This window comes from Oryctolagus cuniculus, chromosome 12, assembly GCF_051225735.1.
Source record: "Oryctolagus cuniculus isolate XC-2025 breed Fujian yellow rabbit chromosome 12, ASM5122573v1, whole genome shotgun sequence".
In the NCBI taxonomy this organism is placed as follows: Eukaryota; Metazoa; Chordata; class Mammalia; order Lagomorpha; family Leporidae; genus Oryctolagus; species Oryctolagus cuniculus.
The window spans coordinates 104,897,564-104,921,581 of record NC_142878.1 but is presented as its reverse complement, the minus strand read 5'-3'; the positions used below and the strand labels follow the sequence as shown (position 1 = coordinate 104,921,581).

Genomic DNA, 24,018 nt, shown 5'->3' with positions numbered 1-24,018 from the left:
TAGTTGTACGTGTTTGGGGGTACAGGATGATACTTCTATATAGGCCTCCGGTTTGTAATGATCAAGCAGGGGCAGTCAGCATTTCCGTCTCCTTAAATCTGTGCATTTTGATGAATATGAAACAGCTGTACACAATTGCTGGTACAGTGGGATATTTCAACAAATGATACAAGGTACACTGGGGCCGGCGCCATGGTGAAGCAGGGTAAGCTGTCGCCTGCCAGGGTGGCATGCCATCTGAGCACTAGTTCCAGTCCCAGATGCTCTACTTCTGATCCAGGTCCCTGCTAACGCACCTGGGAAAGCAGTGGGACACTGGCCCAGGAACCTGGACCCCTGCCACCCATGCAGGAGATATAACAGAGTTCCAGGCTCCGGGCCTGGGCCTGGACAGCCCTAACCATTCCAGCCATCTGGGGGGTGAACCAGCAGATAGAAGATATCTGTATCTCTTAATATCTATCTTAGATAGATAGATACAGATATATATCACCTCTCTGTCTCTTTCTCTCTCTCCTTCAAACTCTTTCAAATAAATAAATAAATCTTCAAAAAAATGTATCCAATGTCTACCAAGCAAATCAGGGTAATGAATGTTTCTCTCTCCTTATCATTGTTACTTCATGTTTGGGGGCCCTCTCTCCCATTCTCTTCAATGCCTTATTAAATTATTATTATTATTATTAATCTTAAGGTGAGCATATAGTCTACAAACTGAGTCCCAAAGTGCAAGGGCACAGGTAATAAGATTGACAGCATTCTTGGCCGGCACCGTGGCTGACTAGGCTAATCCTCTGCCTGCGGCGCTGGCACCCTGGGTTCTAGTCCCGGTCGGGGCGCTGGATTCTGTCCTGGTTGCCCCTCTTCCAGGCCAGCTCTCTGCTATGGCCCAGGAGTGCAGTGGAGGATGGCCCAAGTGCTTGGGCCCTGCACCCCATGGGAGACCAGGAGAAGCACCTGGCTCCTGCTGTCAGATCAGCGCGGTGCGCCGGCCGCAGTACGCCGGCTGCAGTGGCCACTGGAGGGTGAACCAATGGTAAAGGAAGACCTTTCTCTCTCTCTCTCTCTCTCTCTCTCTCTCTCACTGTCCACTCTGCCTGTCAAAAAAATAAATAAATAAATAAAAATTAAAAAAAAAAGATTGACAGCATTCTCTTAGTCACTGTCACGGAAGACAACCACCACACCACATGTGAAAGGCAGCTGGCCCGGTGCTCAGGACCAGAAAAAGCAGGAAGGGGCCCCCAGTACTTGACTTCAGGCGTTGGCACACTGCAGACTGCAGAACAAACCTGGCCGGCCGCCTGCCTCTCTCAACCCAGAGACACAGGAGCACAGCCGCGCTCAGCCATCACAAAGCCCGAATGTGTACGGCTCAGCCCTTAGCAGGCACAGTCCGCCAGCCCCTGCTTTGCAGCATCTGCTGTGAGATTAAAAAAATAATCCACACTTCAGCTTATCCCATCTTAGCAGATATTGACCAAAATAAATCTTTTTGGAAAAAAATAAACTTCCTTTACTGCAGATTTGCAAAAAGGCTTTGCAGAAAATAGGATCAGAGGCAGCGGCTTAACCCAAGTGCATTTCCTAGCTGTTTCGTTTCTTCTGGTTCTGAGTTTGGAGTACTTTCCCTGTTTTCCACAATCAGAACAATAAAACTTAGAAGACATTAACTTCCTATGATTTCTTTTTTTTTACTGACATTAGGCAGTTCTCCTCATCTATAAAATGGGTAGATGGAAGTCTTCAATTTCTCACATCTCTTTAGCATCCAAGCTTAGTGGTTCTAAGAACTTTGAGGATAATTCCTGCTCATAAGTTAAGCCAATTATGTCAAGACAGACACTGTGTGATTCTAATTATCTGTACTCTCTAATGTAGTCAAATTCAGAGACAGGAAGTAGAACAGTAGTGACGGGGCTGCTTTTGGTCTTGTCAGGAGGAGGAACTGTCCACGTCACGGTTCTCAGTGCAGCTGTGCACGCGTGGCTCCCAGGCCGTAGGCCCTCTCAGGCAAACGCAGGCTTCCTGCCGGCCCGGCCATTTGTCTTACCGAGACGTCCGCCGAGCACTGGCAAGTCCTGCCACCTCTCTGGCTCAGTGCATTAACTAAAATGCAATTACACGCTACATTTTATTTCTTCAGCTTGCTCTCATCTCTGTGCCTAGGAGGACTCAGAGCCCGGCTAATAGGAGCTTTGTGCCACCTAGAACAAATCCTATTACCGCAAGCCTAAGAGAAAGTAACGCGCTGCTCTACAATAACGGCACCTGGGTTTTATGGGCTGTCTTTTTCCAATGAGTTCCAGGTGCTTTTTTCCCTTTACTCCAGCCTGCCTTGTTATCTGTGTCAATAAATCTTCATCTGGTGAGGAAAAGAAACATGCTCGTAAAGCCCTTTAGTGGGGTCAGCACCGTGGCTCACTAGTGGCTAATTCTCTGCCTGCGGCGCTGGCATCCCATATGGGTGCAGGGTTCTAGTCCCGGTTATTCCTCTTCCAGGCCAGCTCTCTGCTGTGGCCCGGGAGTGCAGTGGAGGATGGCCCAAGTGCTTGGGCCCTGCACCCGCATGGGAGACCAGGAGAAGCACCTGGCTCCTGGCTTCAGATCGGCACAGCGCTGGCCATGGCGGCCATTTTGGGGGTGAACCAATGGAAGGAAGACCTGTCTCTCTGTCTCTCTCTCTCTCACTGTCTATTACTCTACATGTCCAAAAAAAAAAAACCCTTTAGTGTTCCCTCACACCTGCCAGCGTAGCTTACCAGGAAAAAGGAAGCAGGAAAAAAATATTTCAGAAGACTGGCACCTTAACTGGAATTCAGTGGAGTCACATCAATAGGGAGCCACACTAAGAGCTCACTCTACGGCAGGTCCTGTGCAAAGAACTGCAGAGAATTGCCCACGCCCCCTTGGAGCTGTCTCCCAGCGTCAGCGACAGGTGCACCTCACAGAGCTGTAAAGTAACTCACAGAGGAGGGAGTCCTGGGATAAGAAGGTCCGGCCCGAGATGCGGGGTCAGGCCCGGGGAAACCTGCCCACAGGCGGTCTACTACAGGGGCAGAGACGCCTGGGGTCCTGAGGGGCCGAGCAAAGATGGGGCCAGGGCATCAGGCACAAAAACGGAAGCGGCCAAGGCATGCTGTGGGAGCACCAGTGCCTGCTTCTCTCTGGAACAACTGGAATGCGACGACAGCAAGAAGACGGAGGGCTGGAAGGTCCCGTGCAGGCCACGCTGGGCAGTGAGACACACGCTTCACTCCGCACGTGCAGCCGGCGGCTCCCTGGATCAGTCTTGGAGGAAACCAAAGGCCAGACAAGGGCTCCAGGGGCCGAGCAGGGGCTCCAGGAAACTGCTGGCACGTGGAGATGTCACAGAACAAGTGAATGGTGTCTCTGATTCCAGGAAAAACACGGACTGGGTACTTCCTGCCATCTTTACAACTCCGTGCAGACTATCCTAATTAAACAGTTTCAGTCCTTGTGAAATGTGGTGCAACACGGCCCAGCAGCCCACAGGCTACCACTAAGTAAGGAGGGCCCTCAGTGGCCAGGTCTCGGGCTGTAAACCAAGCCTGGACACCCAACGTCACCCGCAGGTACACACTCGCCCAACAGAACTCTGTAGAAACGGGAGTCGCACAGCTGCACAGAATCACTCCCACACGGACACACACATGCACGACCACGTGTAAACCCTGGTGGAATGTGAGTGAGGCTGGAGATGGCACCGAGGTCAACCTCCCAGCTTTGCTGTCATCTGAGATGTTTGAAGATGTCACCGTAGGGCCAGCGTCACCACCTGTGGCACCTGCATCTCACAGTGCTGGTTCGACTGCTGGCTGCTCAGCATCCAGTCTGGCTCCTTGCAAATTCAGCTGGGAAGGCAGTGTAGGAGGACCCAAGTCCTTGGGCCCCTGCCACCCACAGCGGAGACCCAGAGGAAGCTCCAGGCCTCTGCCTTCGGCCTGGCCCAGCCCTGGCTGTTGCAGCCATTTGAAAAATGAACCAGTGGGTGGCAGATATATGTATCTCTCTCTCCCTGGCCCCCTGCTCTGCACTGCAAATAAATACATCTTTTTCTTATGAAAGAAGCTGGGTAGAAGGTACACTAAGCAGTACCGTGGAGCTTATTTCAAAGTTAAGTCCTTTAAATATCTGTAGAAAAGCATCTCATATCAGAATCTCCAACTCACAAAGTCTAAAACAACACAGCCAAAATCTAGCCTTACTCTTTCTTTAGACTGACCTCAACCTACACACACTATACTCTCACACTCCACACTGCACCCTCTCCCTGCTGACTCATCCCACCACACACTACCTTCTCACTGCTCACTCAGCTCACGGCAGACACACACCCATGCTCTCTGCTTAACTGGCCTCATGCTATACACACTGCCCACTCACCAAAGGCCCAACAGGCGTGCTTTTCAGATCCTGCACAAGAACCATGTCCACTCTCTGTAAGTCCTGTGCTTCTTCAGGGTCAGCTCTGTGACTTTCTTCACCTCCACACAAGTCCATCCTGGCTCTCGTTAATCCAGAACCCAGTGAGCACAGGTGTCCAGGGATGTGGTCCGTGCTTATCACGTGGTACGTGCCCTCTGAAAGGTCCCTCCTCCCAGCCATCACCAGGCCATCCCCTCTCCTCCAGCGGATTTTGGTAGGATGCAGACTGCTGATCTAAGGAAGGCTATGTCCTGGTCGCCTGGAGCAGCGTGCTAAGCTACTGCTTGCTATGTTGGCATCTCACGTTGGAGTGCTGGCTGCTCTCCTTCTGCTTAACCCCCTGATATCCTGCCTCGGAGGACAGTGGATGGTGGCCAAAGAACCTGGTCCCTGCCAGCCACATGGACAATCAGACCGAGTCCTGGGCACCTGGAGTCAGTCTGACCAGCCCAGGCTGTTGAAACCATCTGGGGAGTGACCCAGCAGATGAGCGATTTCACTCTCTCTCTCTCCCTCCCTCCCTCCCTCTCTTCCTCTCTCTCTCCCTGTCTCTCTGTCACTCTTTCAAATGAATGCGTAAGTCTTTAAAAAAAAAAAAAAAAAGGCCATGTCTTTGAAATTGCCATTTTGTACACTTGGTTGCTTTGTGAAACTCAGAGCTTCCCCTTCAAATTCCCTTGACTTTTTGTCCTTATTTGTCCACTTGTCACAATGTAAAACAAAAATGTTTTCCTGTTTTCTGTTTATTAGAAAAGATCGTAGATCCCTGACACAGGCAGAGCTGACCGATATTCTCTCCAACAGACAACCAGCGAGGCTGCGCCGGGACAGAGTAGAGCTCTAAGAGGGTCTTCAAAAACTTCATGGAAAATGCATACCATGAAAAACCTGCATGCACAGACTTCAGGGTTTTCTTTTTTTGTCCCAAAACAAACCTATATTTTAATTCCATTTTTCCACAAGCTTTGTGAAATACACACATTTATGCTGCCATATACTGCAAGTACCAGTCAGTATGATGAACAGGACACTGGGTCAAAGGTCACATCCAGTGCGTCTCCCTTCAGGGAACAGCAGTGAGCTGTTGTTACAACCTAAGGATGTAGCGTCTCAAACCTGTGCCCACTCCCACACTGAGCAGCATCTGCATCCCTCCCTCCAAAATATCACTCCCACCTTGGACCACACACACTGCTCTCCACGACCTTAGAGAAACGCTTGCACACACGACAGCACCTGTGTGACCTTGGACAAGTCAGCTCCCACCTAGGCCTGTCCCCTTATTTGCAGAATGAAAGCCTGAAACCTCGGGTGTGCTGATGCAGGACTCCACCACCAACACGTTTGGGAGACACTGCCACCTGCTGGACGCTGAGAAAACGACTCGCCCCAGCTAAGGAAACTGTCAAAGCTCAGTCTTGGACATGCCTCTATCAAGGACGTGTGTTTCTTGTGGAATTAAATTTTCGAATATTCTGTTTTATCAAACAAGAAAATTATGCAGAAAGCAACATTAAATTTGCTTCAAGCCTTCTGTTTGCGTTTGGAAATTCAAGCCTATGTCCCCAGATTTCCTTTTATTCTTTTGTTTACAACAACAACAAAAAGTAACCTGAAAACACAATGGAGAAAATCCATTCACAACAACAACAAATACAAAGTGATAAGGAAGAGCCCCAACACGTCTGACGGGAAGTGCACACAGCAACAGGACTGAGAGCAAGAGCGCTTGTGAAGGGACACAGAACAGAAGGGCTGAATGCGAGGGCTGTCCCACTCCTGCACAGACTCAACACTGTAAAGAAATCCATTTCCCGCTCACTTCTCTACAAATCTGACACAATTCCAATTAAGATCTCGAAGGGACCTGGGGGAGAAAATAACAACATGGGGTTAAAGTTAATCTTAAAAATGAATATTTAAGGCTAGCTACATTTTCCAAAATAAAAATAATGGTACAGGACTCATAGCACCAGGCACCAAAACATATTCAATCAACAGCCATTAGACAGTATTTTTAATCTAAATACTACAGCACTAGTGTCGGAACAGGCAAACAGGGGGAAAGACTCAAACAGCCAGAAATAGACCCGTATAAGAATTAGTACACTACATGAAAATGGTGACATTTCAAATGGTGACAAGTCACTACATGGTGCTGGAACACTTGGTTCTTACTTATAAGAGTCACAATCCCTCCTTACACACAAACATAAATTTTAAAGGGACCAAGATTTTAATATTAAAAAATATAAAATACTAGGCTAAATGAAGATTTGTATAATCTCAAGAACAAAGAAGTCAAAGGCAAAAATTCAAAAGGAAAAGATTAATAGACTTGACTAAGAACATTTTTAAGGGGCCAGCATTGTGGTACAGCTGTTTAAGCTGCTGCCTATGATGTCCAAGCATTGGTCTACCCAGCTGCTCCACTTCCAATCCAGCTTCCTGTTAATGCACCTGGGCCCCTGCACCAACGTGAGAGACCCAGATGGAGCTCCAGGCTCCCGGTTTTGGCCTGGCCTAGCCCCAATAATTGTAGCCATTTGGGAAGTGAACTAGCAGATGCAAGCTCTCTGTCTCTCTCTCCTTCTCTCTCTGAAATTCTGCCTTTCAAATAAAATAAATGAATTTTTTTAAAAAATGCACACGCACATGTATCTAGAAGAACACACAAGCGTGCTGACATAGTCACATCTGAAGAAAAGGCTGGCGAGAGGGAGGTGAGACTGACTTCATCTTCTGCCCTTCTAAACCATTGCAATTACCTGCTGAGGGCATGGGACTACTCCTATGAATGAATGGACACTCTACTCTTTTTGGAGCTTCTCTCTCTCTTTTTTAAACACCGACCTGTGTTGTACGGGGTGGTAGTACAGTGGACCCGGGTGGTGCAGGGGGCCTCGCTATACGACAGCGCCCTTCCACTCCCCTCTGTCACCTGGAGGCTCTATCGTGGCCCTATCCTAAGGACTTGGTAGCTTGTGCATCTGCCACCTTCTCAAGCCAAAGCACAAACTGATGAACCAGATAAGTCACGTCACCCTTTCCCTCTGCAGTTTTTCAGTGTATTTGTTAAAGCGACAAAGGGCACACGTGAGAGGCGAGCGTCACCTGGGGGCAGCCAGTCACATCTGCTTTCATTTACGGTTTATCTCCAAGAGAACACACAGCCAAAAACACACAGTTAATCCCCTCTTGCAGAAGGAGACCCTGGCCGGCGCCGCGGCTCACTAGGCTAATCCTCCGCCTTGCGTCACCAGCACACCAGGTTCTAGTCCCGGTTGGGGTGCCGGATTCTGTCCTGGTTGCCCCTCTTCCAGGCCAGCTCTCTACTGTGGCCAGGGAGTGCAGTGGAGGATGGCCCAAGTGCTTGGGCCCTGCACCCCATGGGAGACCAGGAGAAGTACCTGGCTCCTGCCATCGGATCAGCGCGGTGTGCCGGCCGCAGCGGCCATTGGAGGGTGAACCAATGGCAAAAGGAAGACCTTTCTCTCTGTCTCTCTCTCACTGTCCACTCTGCCTGTCAAAATACAAAAAAAAAAAAAAAAAAAAGGAGACCCTGGAAAGGCTGATGGGTGAGTGGCAGGGCAACTGCCTAGTTCCTAATTTCCCAATCTCATCAATCCTAACAGCCCAAAGGAAAGACAACCTTGCCTACAGGCCCCGTTCTGATCCCAGCTTCCCTTTATCATTTTATCCCGGCCTTTCCACAGTGAAAACAGAGCTACCAAAGAACAGCCTGTATCCACAGTCTCTGAATTCTAGCACATTCACATCTGTTTCCATATACTTAAAGACGCTGCTGTGTTTTCCTTTCAGCTAACCCTTTCCAAATGTGTATTTATAGTTTCTCTTACTTTCATAAACGAAACTAGAAAGCAACCTGAAAAACATCTGACCTAGAAAACCTCACCTAGAAAGGGAAATTAAAATTGGTGCACCCCACACTGGCAATAATCTCATCCATTGGGTACCAGGCTCCCTTGTCTGCAGTCTCGGGGCTCACCCCACAACCACACTCGACAACTCCAGTTAGCCACCTACCAGCATCTCCCAGGGGCTCCAACGCCATCTCAGCTGGGCCTCCATCTCTGACCCCCAGTCTCGCCACATCCGTTCTCCTGCCTGCACGCTCAGCCCCGGTTAGGAGCTCCACACCCAGGGGGCTCTGCCAAGATGGACCCTCATCAGCTCTCGGGCATTCTGCTCTACTCAGCTCCCAACCCACGCCCTGCTCCTAGTCTCTGGTCTCCACCTCACCCAGCTTGTGCTCATACCGCTGGCAGAACAAGCTTCCCCAAACACAGAACGACGTATGCCTCTCCCCTAACGGAAGCTTTCCAGTAACTCCCCAGGACCCACAGAGCACAGCTGACCCGCGTGACACCCAAAACCCTTCAAACGCGGGCCTCCAAGTCCGGCCCAGCCCAAGACTTTCCAGCAAATCACAGCCTGCCTTGAGCTCAGTGTGGTGGAGGCTGCTGGGTGCCGTCTGAACACCACTCCCTCCCTGCTTAGCTACAGAACCAGAACTTCACCCAGGAGGCCGTGGTTCCCACCTGAGGATGGTATGTCTCACCCTCCTTGGCAGCTGTGGATGGCCTAGTGTCTGAGTCCTGGACCGTGGGACTTACAAGGTAAGGGTCGCTCTGCCTCCCCCAGCCCCCACAACCCCCTCTTTCCTTCTGCTGCCTGGAATTCAGAGATGAGAGCTGAAGCTTGCGACCGCGTGGCAGATGTGGGCAGGCCTGTCCTGGTCATCGCAGGGCCTCTGCAACAGCCGCCTACTATTCACACGTCTCCCAGACTTCTTCCCAAACACCCCACTGTTCCTTAGGTTTTCTCTGCCATACACAACCAATGTCTCTCACTGATGGGCATGCCCACAGAGTGTGCCCTTGGGGAAGGCAGAGCTGGCAGGGACTCCTGGCCCTGCGCTGGGCTGCAGCATGCCCATAAATAATGCCCGCTCCCAGACTTCCTTTCTGCATCTGTGAAACTGGGGTAATACGATGCTGTCACGATGAATAATGAGATTACATATGTAAAAGCACTCGGTATAATGCTTAGTACTTAGTAGATACTCAAAGAGTAACTACCGATGATTTATCCATGTCACTGCCTCGGTGCACAAGGTTCCCCGGGGAGACCATGGCCTCACTTTCTGTGCCCAGTAGGATTAGATGTCCAAGGTCTGAGACCGAGGTCTCAGAGTCCTCTGCACAACTCATACACACTCTTCCTTCAACAGAGTGTGAGAAACTTGACTCTGACAAGCAGGGCCCAGGCTCATGCCAACCCATTAGCCCCAAGCTTAGCACAGTGTCACACACGAGGTAACTGTTGCCCCAATAAGTGAGCCAAACATTACAAAAGCGGGCATAGGTGGGAAACAGAGGGCATATAACTGATCACCAGGCTCAGCTCCTGGTTTCCATTGCCCAATTCTGATGTCTGTCTGCCCACAGGCAGAAGTATAGGGTGTTCTTAGGGCTGGCATTTATAGTTTCTTAAAGTCAAAATACACAAATAACCCAAAAAATGTAATTGTTCACTCCAGGCAAATTTCCACATATTGTGCTATGTGTTCTGTTTGTTTGGGAGGAGAGGTTTATAAAAGAGGAGAATCTGCAGTGACCTTTTACAGATAAATCCAAAATGTTATCAATAATACAACTCCCACTGCTGGCCGAAAGCTTGACTTGTAGGGCATACACAACGCTTATTACAAGGCAAACTGGAAATGTACCTGAACTTGTAAAACTCATTATGAAGAAAGAAATCTTAACACTCAAGAGCCTCCACATATGAATTATGAACAAAGGGAAATAAACTTGGGGACATGACTGTTACTATTAGAAACCAGAGAAGGGAGCCACATCTGTGTCAGACACCACGAGCTGTTTCTACAGGAGGTACCGTGGGGGAAAGGGAAGCTTAGAATGAATCACGTGTTACAGAAAAGGCTGCTCGAAGCGGCTGGTGGGACACCACGTGGAACTCCGGTCTCGACCTGGGCCAGGAGGGGCAGGTAGGCACAGCTGGCCCTCTGCTTCCCTGGGCCCAGTCAGCCACAGACAGAAAATGCCTCTACACTGAATATGCAGAATTTTTTTTTTTTTTTTGTGGCCATTTGGGGAGTGAACCAGCAGATGGATGACCGACCTCTCTCTCTGTCTCTCCCTCTCTTTTTGTAATTCTGTCTCTCAAATAAATAAATAAATAAACATTTAAAAAGGAGGAGGAGGAGTGGGAAGGAGAAGAAGAAGAAAAGAGTGCTGGGGTGACTTTGGAAAGCAGACTATCCTGGAGTGAAATCAAAGTGCTCTCTCCAAGAGCATGAGTTTGCACAGAAAAGATGTGGAACGCTCCCTCTACTTCCACATGACACTATGATAATCATTTCACCCACTATTATGTAAGTAGGTATTTTTCTTGTAATCCAGCTAAATCTTTTTAGCCATAACCGTCCATTGCCAAATATTGTTTAAATGAAGAATGAAAAGCAAAATGAATGGAAAAAATGACAGTAATCAAAACCAATAGAAGTTTCCCAAGCATGTTTATTAACGACAATTTCAGTCACTAGTGAATTACTACAGCTACCTATCAGAACCATGAAACTTGTCACACAGCCAATCTGCCAATCTAAAAATTAAAAAAGTCTGAATATGAACATAAAGAATCAGCTATAAAGATGTGACATTCTAAGTCCATATGATTTTTCTAATATCTGCACTTAGGAAAGGTACCTCGAGTCAACACAGAGGCCCACAGTGTACTGGGATCATGGAGGAATGCACACTGAAGCTGTAGGATGTGTATATGTGTGTGTGTCTATCTGTCTGTTTCTGTGTGTGTGTGTGTGTGTGTTTGTGAGTGTGTTTAAGAGAGAGAAGATAGCAATCCAAGGTTGGTACAGACCCATTCTGGTATTTTTTTTAATTTGACAAGCAAACAGACAAAGACCCAAAGAGAGACATATGCATGACAGACAGAGATCCTACCCACTGATTTACCCCCAAAACACATGCAATGGCCAGGGTTGCGCTCCGTAGAAACCCAGAACTCAGTCCAGGTCTCCCGTAAGAGTGGCAAGGAACTACCTGAGCCGTCCCCTGCTGCCTCTCGTGGTTTGTGTTGGTAGGAAGCTGGAATCTGGAGCAGAGTCAGGAACAGAACCCAGGCTCTCCCCCATGGGACACAGGCCTCTTGAACACTGTCTCATCTGCTAGAAGGGGGCCCAACCCCTCAGGTACTGCTGACTTGTGATCTGAGTGAGGTCTGGATGTTCTCTAAACACTCAGAGTTGACAGCCCAGGGCTGGGAAACCGGGAAAGAAGTAACTGAGGCGGCACCCGCAGAAGCAAGCACAACCTTGTTTTAAGGAGATCAAACATAATTGGAATTTCTATTGAACAAAGGAGATTGGGGAAAAGGCCAAAATACGTAACAGTTTTTACTTTACATTAACTTTTCTTTGCCACCACAATATATACACACGAGTTAATTTTCTGTGACCTCAAACAGACTGTTATGATGTTAAAATGATGTGAAGATGGATCTTCATTGAAAGAGTTCTGTGTTGGGTTTCTGTGGAGAGCAGATTACTTCTTCACAGACGATAATCTTCTTAGATCCAGAGTGAAATACCCACACTTGCATTGTGAAGGGCTTAGGGCAAGCAGAGAGGTGGTCCTTGGTGTGATGGTTAATCTTACGTGTCAATTCGACTGGGCCCAGCAGAGTCCAGATCAAAACCTATTTTCTGAAGGGGCAGGCGTCTGGCCTAGCAGCTAAGACACGAGTTAAAATGCCCGTATCTCATGTCTGAGTGCCAAGGTTGGAGTCTCGGCTCCACTCCCAATTCCACCTTCCTGTTAATGCACACTCCGGGAGGCACCAGGGGATGACTCAAGTACTTGGGTCTCTGCCACCCACACGGAAGACCTGGTTTAAGTTCCCTGCTGTTGGCTTCCACCTGGCCCATCCCTGGCCATTGCAGGTATTTGGGAATGAACCAGCAGATGGGAGCTCTCTCCAAGTCTGTCTGTTTTTCTCTCTGCATCTGAAATAATCACATTAAAAAAACTATTTCTGGGTGAATCTGAGTCTTTCAGCATTATGTCTGCATTTCAGTGGACTCAGTAAAGCCCATGGCCCTCCTCAAAGTGGGAAGGCATTGACCCTTCTGTTAGGGGCCTGAACAGAACAAAAGGCAGGGCAACGAGGAACTGCCGGAGCCGCGTCATCCTATCGGCTGCAACTGGCAGTCAGCTGCCTCCCCCACAGGCCTTCATCCAGACCCAGCCTGCTCCTCACCGCCTGCTTCTCCCTGGGCCTCCAGCTGACAGATGGCAGAGCATGTGAGCCAATGCACCCCAAGAGAGTTACAGGTGTAGACCTACGAGTGTGTGTAGGTACGTGCACACACACACACGCACACACACACACAACCTGCTGGTTCTACTTCTCTGGAGAAAACCCTAATACACTAGGTAAATTAAAAAATGTAGACCTTCGCATGAAAACATGACAGAACGCTGAGTGCTGTTAGCATGTCTGGGAATGCACACGGCTTGAGCTGGGGGTACATCGGGGCATAAGTGATAAAGGGAGATATTTATTTATACCACTAGGATTTCACAAAATCTAGAAAGGGGAAGAAAGCACACTGTTGGCAAACAAACTATTTTTAGCCATTGCAATTATTCAAAGGACAAACCACTCTGTGAGTGTCCTCACCCCATGGTCGCAGTGAATTATGATTTAAAAATTTAATCATATGTTGCCTACAATAACAATGAGGGGAAGGAGCAATATGAAGAATCAGTGAAAATATTTCCCTTTAGAATAGACATTTTGCAGGACAAAGCTTTTAAAAACGAGATTTGAAAACACACTACATCTATGAACCTAGGTAACAATCATAAAAAAGAGTAAACTGAATTCTCTAACAGTTGCTTGGAGATTTTTTTAAAAGATTAACAAATTTTAAAATTTTAATGATGGCAAGGGAATAACAAAATAGATGGAAGAAAAACTGAAATCAATGAAATGGGCAAGATAAGGAAATTTTATCAGAATTCAAAGTGATGTGTGAAGGGAAAATGATGGGCATAAAAAGAGAAACACAGAACAGGGCCAGGAGAACCAATGCAGCTACAATAACAACTCTGACAACACAGCTGAGAAATGACGGTCTCAAAACACCTGAAGATCGCTCCCTGGGGCTGAAAAGGACATAAAGCTTCAGGAATGAACTCATAAAGGCAATGAACATGAAATTTGTAAATTTCAAAAATAATAGAAATTCCTACAAGAAACCAAGTAGCAAAAATACAAGCTTTTACAAAGAAAAAAAAAGGAATATGACACAAGACTTCTTATCTGCAATGCTCATAGCCACAAGACAAAGGGCACCTGTGCAGAACAGGGGTCAGCCAACACGGCCCTCCCCGGGGCCAAACCTGGCCTCCTACCTGCTTTGGTAAACAAGGTTTTACCAAAACACCGCCATGTTCGTTTGCTTAGGTACGGTCTGTGGCTCCTCTCATGTGGCACAGCACAGCTAAATTGCTGTGACAGGGACCCTGGGGCCTACAAAACCTAAAATACTTACTATCTGGCATATGCCAACCTCTGGTCTAGAATTTTTGTGGAAAAAAAAAAGTACAACCCAAGAATTTCTATCCCAATCAATAATTCAATGATGTATACAAAGACATAGCCTTAAAAATAAAAGTATCTAGGGCCAGCACTGTGGTGTAGTGGCTTAAGCCTCCACCTGCAATGCCAGCACCCAATGTGGGCGCCGGTTCGAGTCCTGACTGCTCCATTTCCGATCCAACTCTCTGCTATGGCCTGGTAAAGCAGTGGAAGAAGGCCCAAGTCCTCAGTCCCCTGAACCCACATAGGAGACATGGATGAAGCTCCTGGCTCATGGCTTTCGCCTGGTCCAGTCCTGGCTGTCGCGGCCATTTGGGGAGTGAATCAGTGAATGGAAGACCTCTCTCTCTATCTCTCCTCTCTCTCTGTAACTCTGCCTTTCAAATAAATAAATCTTTTGAAAAAAATGAATAAAAAATTTAAAAAAGGTATCCTGAAAATGTAATATTCATAGACTATACTTTAAAAACTATGTAAAGGAGCCGGCACCGCGGCTCAACAGGCTAATCCTCCGCTTAGCGGCGCCGGCACACCGGGTTCTAGTCCCGGTCGGAGTGCCGGATTCTGTCCCGGTTGCCCCTCTTCCAGGCCAGCTCTCTGCTGTGGCCAGGGAGTGCAGTGGAGGATGGCCCAAGTGCTTGGGCCCTGCACCCCATGGGAGACCAGGAGAAGCACCTGGCTCCTGCCTTCGGATCAGCGCGGTGCGCCAGCCATTGGAGGGTGAACCAACGGCAAAGGAAGACCTTTCTCTCTGTCTCTCTCTCTCTCACTGTCCACACAAAACAACTATGCCAACTATGTAAAGGAATATTCCATCTGAATAACAAATTATAAAAATACATAAATCAAGAATGAAGATGGCATGGTATAAGAGCAAAAACAGTAAATAACAAACCAGGAAATTTTAGGCTTCAGTTCAGTTTAAATGACTTCTCTTTAGTAATTTAGTAAGAAAATAATCAAATGTCAAGAAAATGATTCCTGAAAGAGCAAATGAACATCCTGTTATTCGTTTTAAATCCCAGTTTATGTTGATAAATAAGAAAAAGCACATCCACTTCCTTATCTTTCCCAGAAAGTAAGGTCAATACTGACAGTGCTAGTGAAGACTGGAAGTCAACAGATATTTTAATGTAACCAAAGGCAGAAGTAAAATGTATGCTTATCAAGTACTGGATGGGAGAAAATTACACAAAGAGAATGAAATGACCCAAAAAATGTGCTGCCCACAAACAAGATAGCAAAAGTAACAGCAGGAAGGCCAAGCACACCAGTCATCACCAAAAACAAAGGCCAGACTGAATTCCTCTAACACAAAGACTCCCAGGGAGGTGCCAAACACAAAGTCCAACTGTAGGGGTGGCGGTGTGGCGCCATGCTGCCCCTTGGGAGGCCTGCATCCTGTATCACGAAGCGTGGGATGAGTCCTCCCTCTGCTTCCAAGCTAGCTTTCCGACTGTCTGAGCACCAGGAATCCTGACACCCACAGAGCGGCTCAGGTGCAGCGGCTGACTCCCAGCTTACGCATGGTCCAGCCCTGTGTGTTGTGGCATCGGGGAATGAACCACTGTACACAAGATCCTTCTCTCTCCGTCTCCCTCCCTTTCTCATTCCCTTTCTCCCTCTCTGTCACTCTGCCTTTAAACAAATGAAGCTTTAAAAACAAGTTCTGGGCTATTTACAAAAGCTATGGCTCACAGAATATGGCAGGCACCCGAAGATTAAAACAAGGAGAGAGTCAAGGGCATACCCAACAAAAACAGAGAACAAAATAATCAATAATAAGTTAAAATTCAAGCAAAGAGGCTTTTAGTGGAAAAAAAAAAAAAAAGAGGACAGGCTTCTGACCATAAAAACATTCACAAGTAAGTATAACAGGTAAAAGTTTTCTGTGTTGAAAAACAGAGTTTAAACATAGAACAAAAAATATTAGCTATTAAAGAAATTAACAAAACCTTATTTATAGTGGAGACTATCACAACACTGTCACAACATTTACCTTTACAGTCTATAAACACATAAAGATACTGAAGCGTTAGCAGGTAACTCAACTGATAAGCCTGGGAACACAACACACCTGGACGGACCTCTTTGTCCCCAAAGTCACCGAGCACTGAGCGGCAGGAACGGTTAGTCCCTGACTCAATGTCCACCGTCTCTGCACTTTCTTCATTAACAGAACGGTGATTTGTTCTAAGAACAAAAACAAAAACCATCTTCCTAACGTCCCTTATGAAATGGGGTTGCCAAAACTCAAGCCAATGAAAGGGAAGGGTTTCCAGGGACACTGCTTAAGGTGGGGACAGCTGATGTCCAACCACGACCGCCAGCTCCATGCTACCTCCTCCCTGCCCAGTACAACGTGATGGCTGGATCTGCAGCAGCCATTCTGACAGCCACAAGAAAGGTCAAGAAACTGTAGACATGGCACACCAGACATCCTTGAGGTGAGGGGCCAGAACCAGCAACCACCTGCCACTGAAATTCGTAATCGGTCATTCCCGGGCCAGCGCTGTGGCACAGCGGGTAAAGCCGCCACCTGAAGCACCAGCATCCCACATGGGCCTTGGTTTGAGTCAGGGCTGCTCCACTTCTGATTCAGCTCCCGGCAAATGTACCTGGGAAAGCAACAGAAGATGGCCCAAGTGCTTGGGTCCCTTTACCCATGTGGGAGACCCAGAAGAAGCGCCTGGCTCCTGGCTCCTGGCTTCAGACCGGCCCAGCTCTGGCCACTGCAGCCATTTAGGGAGTGAACCAGAGGATGGAAGCTCTTTCGCTGTGTGTGTGGGTCTCTCTAACTCTGCCTTTCATATAAATAAACAAATCTTAAGGAAAAAGAAAGTCACTCCCTTGCTTGGTTAAGCCCCTACATCCCAGGATTTTGTTTCTCACAGCCCAGCACAATTCTTAACTGAGCTGCAGTAACAAAATGTAATAACTCACAAAGAAAATTTTGAAAACTTCTAAAAATTATGAAGTATACTGCCAATATTCTCTTACTCCAGGGCAACAAAATTAGACAGTGATCAAAATATTTTAGAAATTTTAAAACTGCTAAATATCTCTTGAGCCAATGAAGCATCGGACACTATTATTATAAAATAGGAACTAAGGACATTTATGTATAATCAACAAATTCAAATGTTTTAATTAACAAAAGAAAGAGGGGTGGGTGTTGTGGTGCCTGGTTAAATCGCTGCTCGGGATACCTGTGTCCGATCACAGTGCTGGTTCAAGTCTCAGCTCCTCCATCTGAGGTCCAGCTTCCCGCTAACGCATCCTGGGGAGCAGACTGGATGGAGTCCCTGGCTCCTGGCTTCCGCCTGACCCAATGCTGGCTGTTACAGACATTTGGGAGTGAACCAGCAGGTGCAAGATCTCTCTCTCACATACACACTCTGCCTTTCAAGTAGATAAAAATAACAGACATTTAAAAAATAAACAGAAAAGAGTGAAAATAAGAACTGAAAAAAACAAGTCACAGGAGAGCAGGAAGATAGTAATCGACAAAGATAATAAGACAAATTATTTAGCTATTGAAATATTAGGGGGGCTGGCACCGTGGCTCACTTGGCTAATCCTCCGCCTGTGGTGCCAGCATCCCATATGGGCCCCGGGCTCTAGTCCTGGCTGCTCCTCTTCCAGGCCAGCTCTCTGCTGTGGCCCGGGAAAGCAGTGGAGGATGGCCCAAGTGCTTGGGCCCTGCACCCCATGGGAGACCAGGAGGAAGCACCTGGCTCATGGCTTCGGATCGGTGTAGCACTGGCCATAGCGGCCATTTGGGGGGTGAACTAATGGAAGGAAGACCTTTGTCTCTCTCTCACTGTCTAACTCTGCCTGTCAAATAAAAAAGAAAAGAAGGAAATAATAGGGAATGCCAGGAGGGGAAGGGAAAGAGTGGAGCTGAGGTAAGGAGAGGGCAGATGGGAGACGGGGCAGTCGGGTGGGAGAGGAGGTCACTGGGGAGAGAGGGAGGGGACCATCCCCAGCATCTCCCAGAGCCTTTCACACATTCTCAGGTGGGCCATGCTGCCCTCACCCCCTTTAATGGAAGGTCTCAGAGTCTCCCCCAGGCTACCCAGACCTGCCCTTGCCCCCCTCACCGTCACCCTTATCAACCCTGATGCCCCCGCTCCCCCTGCCACTCTGTTTTAGTCTCCACTCAACATCGCCAGCCCTTTGGTGCAGCCCACCTCGGCTGGAAGTCGGGAAGAAAACAAGTCCATTGAACAAATTCACAAAGCTTTCACTGAACTTTAAGCCTAGATGCCAGGCCGGATCACCTGCCTATTTAAAACTATCATACAACTGTAACTTTTCTGCAAGGGTAGGACATCAACTGAAACGCTATATCCATACTTTATGATAACTAATAACCTGTGTTATTAGTTACCAGTGTTAACAAAACACAAAAATCCTGGAGCAGGCAATTTGTCTACTGGCTAAGAGGCCACATGTCACATCACAGGGCCGGATTCGAGTCCCAGCTCTGCTGCTGATGCCAGCTTCCTGCTAAAGCACACCCTGGGAGGTGCTGGATCCCTGACGCCCACATAGGAGACCTGGACTGAGTTCCAGGCTCCCAGCCTTGGTCCATTCCAGTTCTAGCATTGGGGGAGAGGGGGAGAATTTGGGGAATGAACCAGCAGCAGGTGAGAGTTCCTAGGCCATCTATCTGTCTGTTTCTCTTTCTACCTCTCAAATACATAGAAAATAATTTTTTTAAAAAAACCTCAAAGTTACAAGACTAAAAATTTTAAACCTTGGAGGCCAGCGCTGCGGCATAGCAGGTAAAGCCACCATCTGCAGTGCTGGCATCCTATATGGGTGCTAGTTCGAGTCCTGGCTGCTCCACTTCCTTTTTCTTTTTTTTTTTTTTTCTTTTTTTTTTTCTTTTTTTTTTTGACAAGCAGAGCTAGACAGCGAGAGAGAGAAAGAGAGAGAACGGTCTTCCTTTCCATTGGTTCACCCCCCAAATGGATGCTACGGCCGGCACATTATGCAGATTGGAAGCCAGGAGCCAGGTGCTTCCTCCTGGTCTCCCATGTGGGTGCAGGGCCCAAGCACTTGGGCCATCCTCCGCTGCACTCCCGGGCCACAGCAGAGAGCTGGCCTGGAAGAGGAGCAACTGGGACAGAATCCGGCACCCCAACTGGGACTAGAACCCAGGGTGCTGGTGCCGCAGACGGAGGATTAACCAAGTGAGCCGCGGCGCCGGCCCAGCTGCTCCATTTCCAATCTGGCTGTCTGCTATGGCCTGGGAAAGCAGTGGAAGAAGGCCCAAGTCCTTGGGCCCCTGCACCCATGTGGGAGACCCAGAAGAAGCTCCTCGTTCCTGGCTTCAGATTAGCACAGCTCCGGCCTTTGTGGCCATTTGGGGAGTGAACCGTGAAAGGAAAATTTCTCTCTTTCTCTCTGCCTCTGCCTCTCTGTAACTCTTCCTGTCAAACAAAATTAATAAATCTTAAAAAAAAAAAAAGTTAAATCCCTCTGGTATGCAAATTTTACTTTATCCTCTCTTTCATTACCTCTTTAGTAATTAATCACTCATTTGCACTTTTGCTGAGTGATAAACACTAATTAAACATCAATATTCTCAGACAAGGATTATTTAATGCTAACTTAAAGAAACATAAAAACCCAAAATTAGCACTCTTAAGCTCAAGGAAACACTGTGTAATGTTTGAGTGCCAGTTTGAAAAGCTTGATTAAAAATAAAGATAGGGGAAAATATGCAATTAAAATTTTAAAATTACAACTGGCTTCTTTCATGTTAATAGAAACACAAAGGAACAGTATTGTAGGCTAGCAGGTTAATTCTCTGCCTGCAATGTGGCATCCTATATGGGTGCCAGTCCGTGCCCTGGCTGCTCCACTCTTGATCCAGTTCCCAGCTAATGGCCTGGGAAAGCAGAAGAGAATGGCCCGAGTACTTGGGCCCCTGCCACACACATGGGAGACCACATGGGAGAAGAGGCTCCTGGCTCTGACTTGGCTTAGCCATAGCTATTGCAGCCAACTAGGGGAGTGAACCAGTATATGGAAGATCTGTAACTCTGACTTTCAAATAAACAAATAAGTCTTTAAAAAAAAAAAAGAAAGAAAGGAGAAAAGTATACAATATGAGTCTGAAAGGGGAATACAACAGTGAAAGAAAAATAAATCTTAAAATTAACACAGCTTTTGCATGCCCTATTCTTTTTTTTTTTTTTTAAGATTTATTTTTTATTTATTTGAAAGGCAGAGTTACAGAGAGAGAGAAAGAGAGAGAGAGAATCTTCAATCCACTGGTTCATTTCCCAAATGGCTGAAACAGCCAGAGCTGGCAGGGCTGGCCAGGCTCAAACAAGAGTTTTCCTGCTTGGTACAGGGGCCCAAGCACTTGGGCCACCTTCCACTGCTCTCCAAGGCACATCAGCAGGGAGATGGACTGAAAGTGGAGAAGCAGGGTTTCAAAGCAGTGCCTATATGGGATCCTGGCATCATAGGTGGAGGCTTAACCTGCTATACCACAGCCCTGAGCCCTGTATGCTTGTTCTTTATAGGGATCATTAAGTGTGCTGCAAGGAGGAGACTGCATTCCTGTGCTCCCACTCTACCACTTTAGCAGACAACACTGTGGAGGGCTCAGGGGCCCTGGGTGGGTTAAACAGTGCAATGTCACATGAGGGAGGAAACGTGCACGACTCAGAGTCACTGGGAGGCCCAGCCCGTCTCTCTGAGCAGGGCCCACCAGGAGGCAGCCAGCACTGAGGGCCACACAGTAAACCTCCAGCCAGCAAAGAGCGAGAAACAGAGAGATAGGATGATGCTTCTGGACCTTTCTGCGGCCAGTTCCCAGCCACCCTTTTATGTCCCTGCCTCCCTCCCACTGTGATGTCTCCTGGGGCCACACGCCAGCTATAGAAATACAATACAGTTGAAAACTGGGTCTTAGGGCCAAAGTGAGCTGGGTCTTACTCTTGTTTCGGCCACTCATGAATGAGATGTGCATGGAGTCTCTTTTCTGATCTGTAAAGAGGAGCAGGAAATTAACAGTACCTGTGTCTCTGCAGGATAAAGACAAAACTAAGTAAGGCAATGCGGAAAAACTGCTTACACAGTCTTTTGCAGACAGTGAGGACTCCGTCAACGTGTGCAATGGCCATTATTCCACCACGCAGGTCTCCCACATGCCACACCACACAAAATCGGAAGGGTCCGCTCTTGACCATCCCTTCCAGCTACAGTGATGTGACGTCAGTATATCAGCTCTGAAAAGCATGCCAACGTTCTGCTCAATGACAGACAGCATACGTGATGGCAGTCCCATAATGCTATAATGGAGCTGAAAAATTCCTCTCTCCGAGTGATGTCACAGTTGCCGTAAGTCACAGGACAACTCACGTGTCCAGGGGAAGGCTGCTGTAAACAAACCCACTGCCCTGCCAGCCCCGTGAAAGTACAGGACATGTGATTAGCCCCATTACACAACGCCTGATCGCGATAACCAATGACCACGCTTTCTGTCTGTATCTTAGAGGGCGCTCCTTCTCCTTACAAAAGCAAGCTCAGTGTGGAGCAGCCGCCAGCAGCAGCCTCACCCATCCCGTCTGTCAGGTCTCCGGAGGGCATCCCGAGGCCTTGTCAAGTGGCGAACCTGCACCATCCAGGCTTGGGTAAGCGCACTCTGTGGCATTCACACGCAACCAACAGCCCAGCACCCGTCTCTCAGGACAGATCCCTGTCGTTAGGCAACACACGGTTCTACACGCAAAGTGCAATTATCCAAAAACAAACACTTTTAGCGAGCTGGAAACTGAGCAAAGCCAGGCAGGACTAGCAGAAGTCAGGTCCTCTCGCCTCGGGGAGGCTCCCAGCCCACACCCAGCTCAGCTTTCAGGAATGGCAGCTTTGTGTGCACAGGGCTGGACGGGGAAATCAGCAGCTGGGCTTGCAGGAGGAACAGACTGATGTGGTAGGGACTTCGTCTGATAAGGCGAATTCACAGGAAAGAAGCCGGGAAAACTACAGCTGTGCTGGCTGGGACTGTAACCCTGCTTGCTGCAAGAGCACAGCCGTCAGGAACTTGGAGTGGAGCACCTGCCGCGAGAGCCAGAGCCAGGTGGCGGTATGGTCTTCCTGCATGCCTGGCTGGCTAAAATCCCCAGCGACTGCAGGGGAGTCCAGAGGGAAAAAGCAAGCTAAGATGATCTGAGAGTGCTGAAACTCAAATGAGCTCTGCACGTCACACACAGACGGAAAAGGTGACGGCTGGAACCTTGTGGGCACAGTGGCTGTAAACAACCACTGGGCGCACAGGTGGTGCGTGGTTACGGGGCCACTGGGACACCTGCACCCATAACAGTGATTGGGTTCGAGTCCCAGCTCTGCTTCTGATTCCAGCTTCCCAATGCTGGGCACCCTGGGAGGCAGCCGGTGACGGCTTAGGTCTTCTGGGGAGTGAGGATCCCTTTCTGACTGTCTAAGTCTGTCTCTCTGCCATTCCAGTAAATAAAAATAAATTCAAAATTTTACAAAAAAAAAAAAGGAACACTGTCCAATCACCGGCATGGTGATTCCGGCATGATTCCGGAAGTGATCTAGAAAACTCTGAAAATCTGCTGCTGCACAGAAGCAACACAAACACTGGGAAGATTATCAAAATCACTTTTCCAGAACCCTGGAAGTTAGCCCACGTCTTGCAACAGTGCAAATGTTGGTTCTTTGGAAGAACGGCAAGCTCTGTGCCATTCTAACCTGCCCATTCCCGTCCTCCTCTCCCCAGCTCCGTGCAGCCACGAACCCCAGGAGCCTCACAGCTAAGGTGGCCGTGACCGTCAGCAGCCACCCAGAGCCCACGTGGAATTGCCACTGAACCGCTACCGGCTAACGTGCCTGGCACTTCCCTGCAAAGCTGCAAGGTCAGGGGTTCCCTTTATTTGACCAGACGCAAAGTGCTTTCTGGGCAAAAAGCTCTTTTGCCGTGACATTTGATGAAAACAATAATGGTGACTGTTTAATATCATGATCGCCTGAGGCAGAAATTCCAATTAGACGTAGTAAGAAGCCAGTCAACAAACTTGAAAGGAAAAACTTGGGAAGATGTCCAGAGGAGACTTGGAAAAACTCCAGCCTACCCCAGGAATCTGGAAGGCCATGAGCATGCACAGGGCTGCTTCCCGGGAAAGAACCTAACTCCTCACTTCTCTCCCCTTGAGGGTCCATGCAAGCAGGAGTCAAGGTCAAGGCAGTGTTGCAAGCTTCCTTCCGTGAAGGCATACCCCCAAACTGACACAGAGGCCCCTGGCAAAGAACACAAGATTAGTGCAAGGCATTTAAGGGAGTCTCTTACTGACGGTTACCTGAAAACCAACCTGAACAAGCACAAACATCAGTGGCTTCAGACTTCACAGAATTAGCCCAAGAAAATCACTAAACAAACAGATGACAACAAACACCACCAACAACCCCAGTGGGACACAGGAACCTAATTTCCAGAGATGCTGTGTCATATTACTGAAAATGTCAGCTTTCTACCCCCTACCCAAATAATAGTAAGACATGCAAAGAACAAGAGACTGTGGCCTGGCTGTTGTTTGAATGTTTTTGCCCTCTCCAAAATTCATGCTGAAATTTAAGCCCCAGTGCGACAGTGTGGGGAGGTGTGGCTTTAGAAGACTGACGCAGGAGAGCTCCGCCCTCCTGGATGAGATGCGGAGCCCCTGTGCAGGGGCTGGAGGAAGCACTTCACCCCTGTGCCTCTCCAACTTCCACCATGTGAAGACACAGGGTGCTCCTCCCCGAGGACACGCTGTTCAAGCAGCCATCTTGGACCAAGTCCCAGCCAAACAATGAGCCTGCTGGCACCTTGATGTTGGACTCCCCGGCTTCCAGAACTATCAGAAAAACAATTCC

General features: G+C 48.2%; 1 protein-coding gene across 13 annotated transcripts in view; it reads right to left on the bottom strand.

The window, feature by feature from the left end:
- MTHFS (methenyltetrahydrofolate synthetase) overlaps positions 1 to 24,018 on the bottom strand; it is a 176,031-nt gene that overhangs the window by 133,998 nt on the left and 18,015 nt on the right. The window contains exon 1 of one of the 13 annotated variants that reach the window (XM_089309540.1): positions 21,221 to 21,371. The exons of the other annotated variants lie outside the window; for them this stretch is intronic. Coding sequence (XP_089165666.1) covers positions 21,221 to 21,335 — 115 coding nt within the window. The 5' untranslated portion in view covers positions 21,336 to 21,371. Of the gene's footprint in view, positions 1 to 21,220; positions 21,372 to 24,018 lie in introns of those variants that run through there. 13 annotated transcript variants of the gene reach the window in all.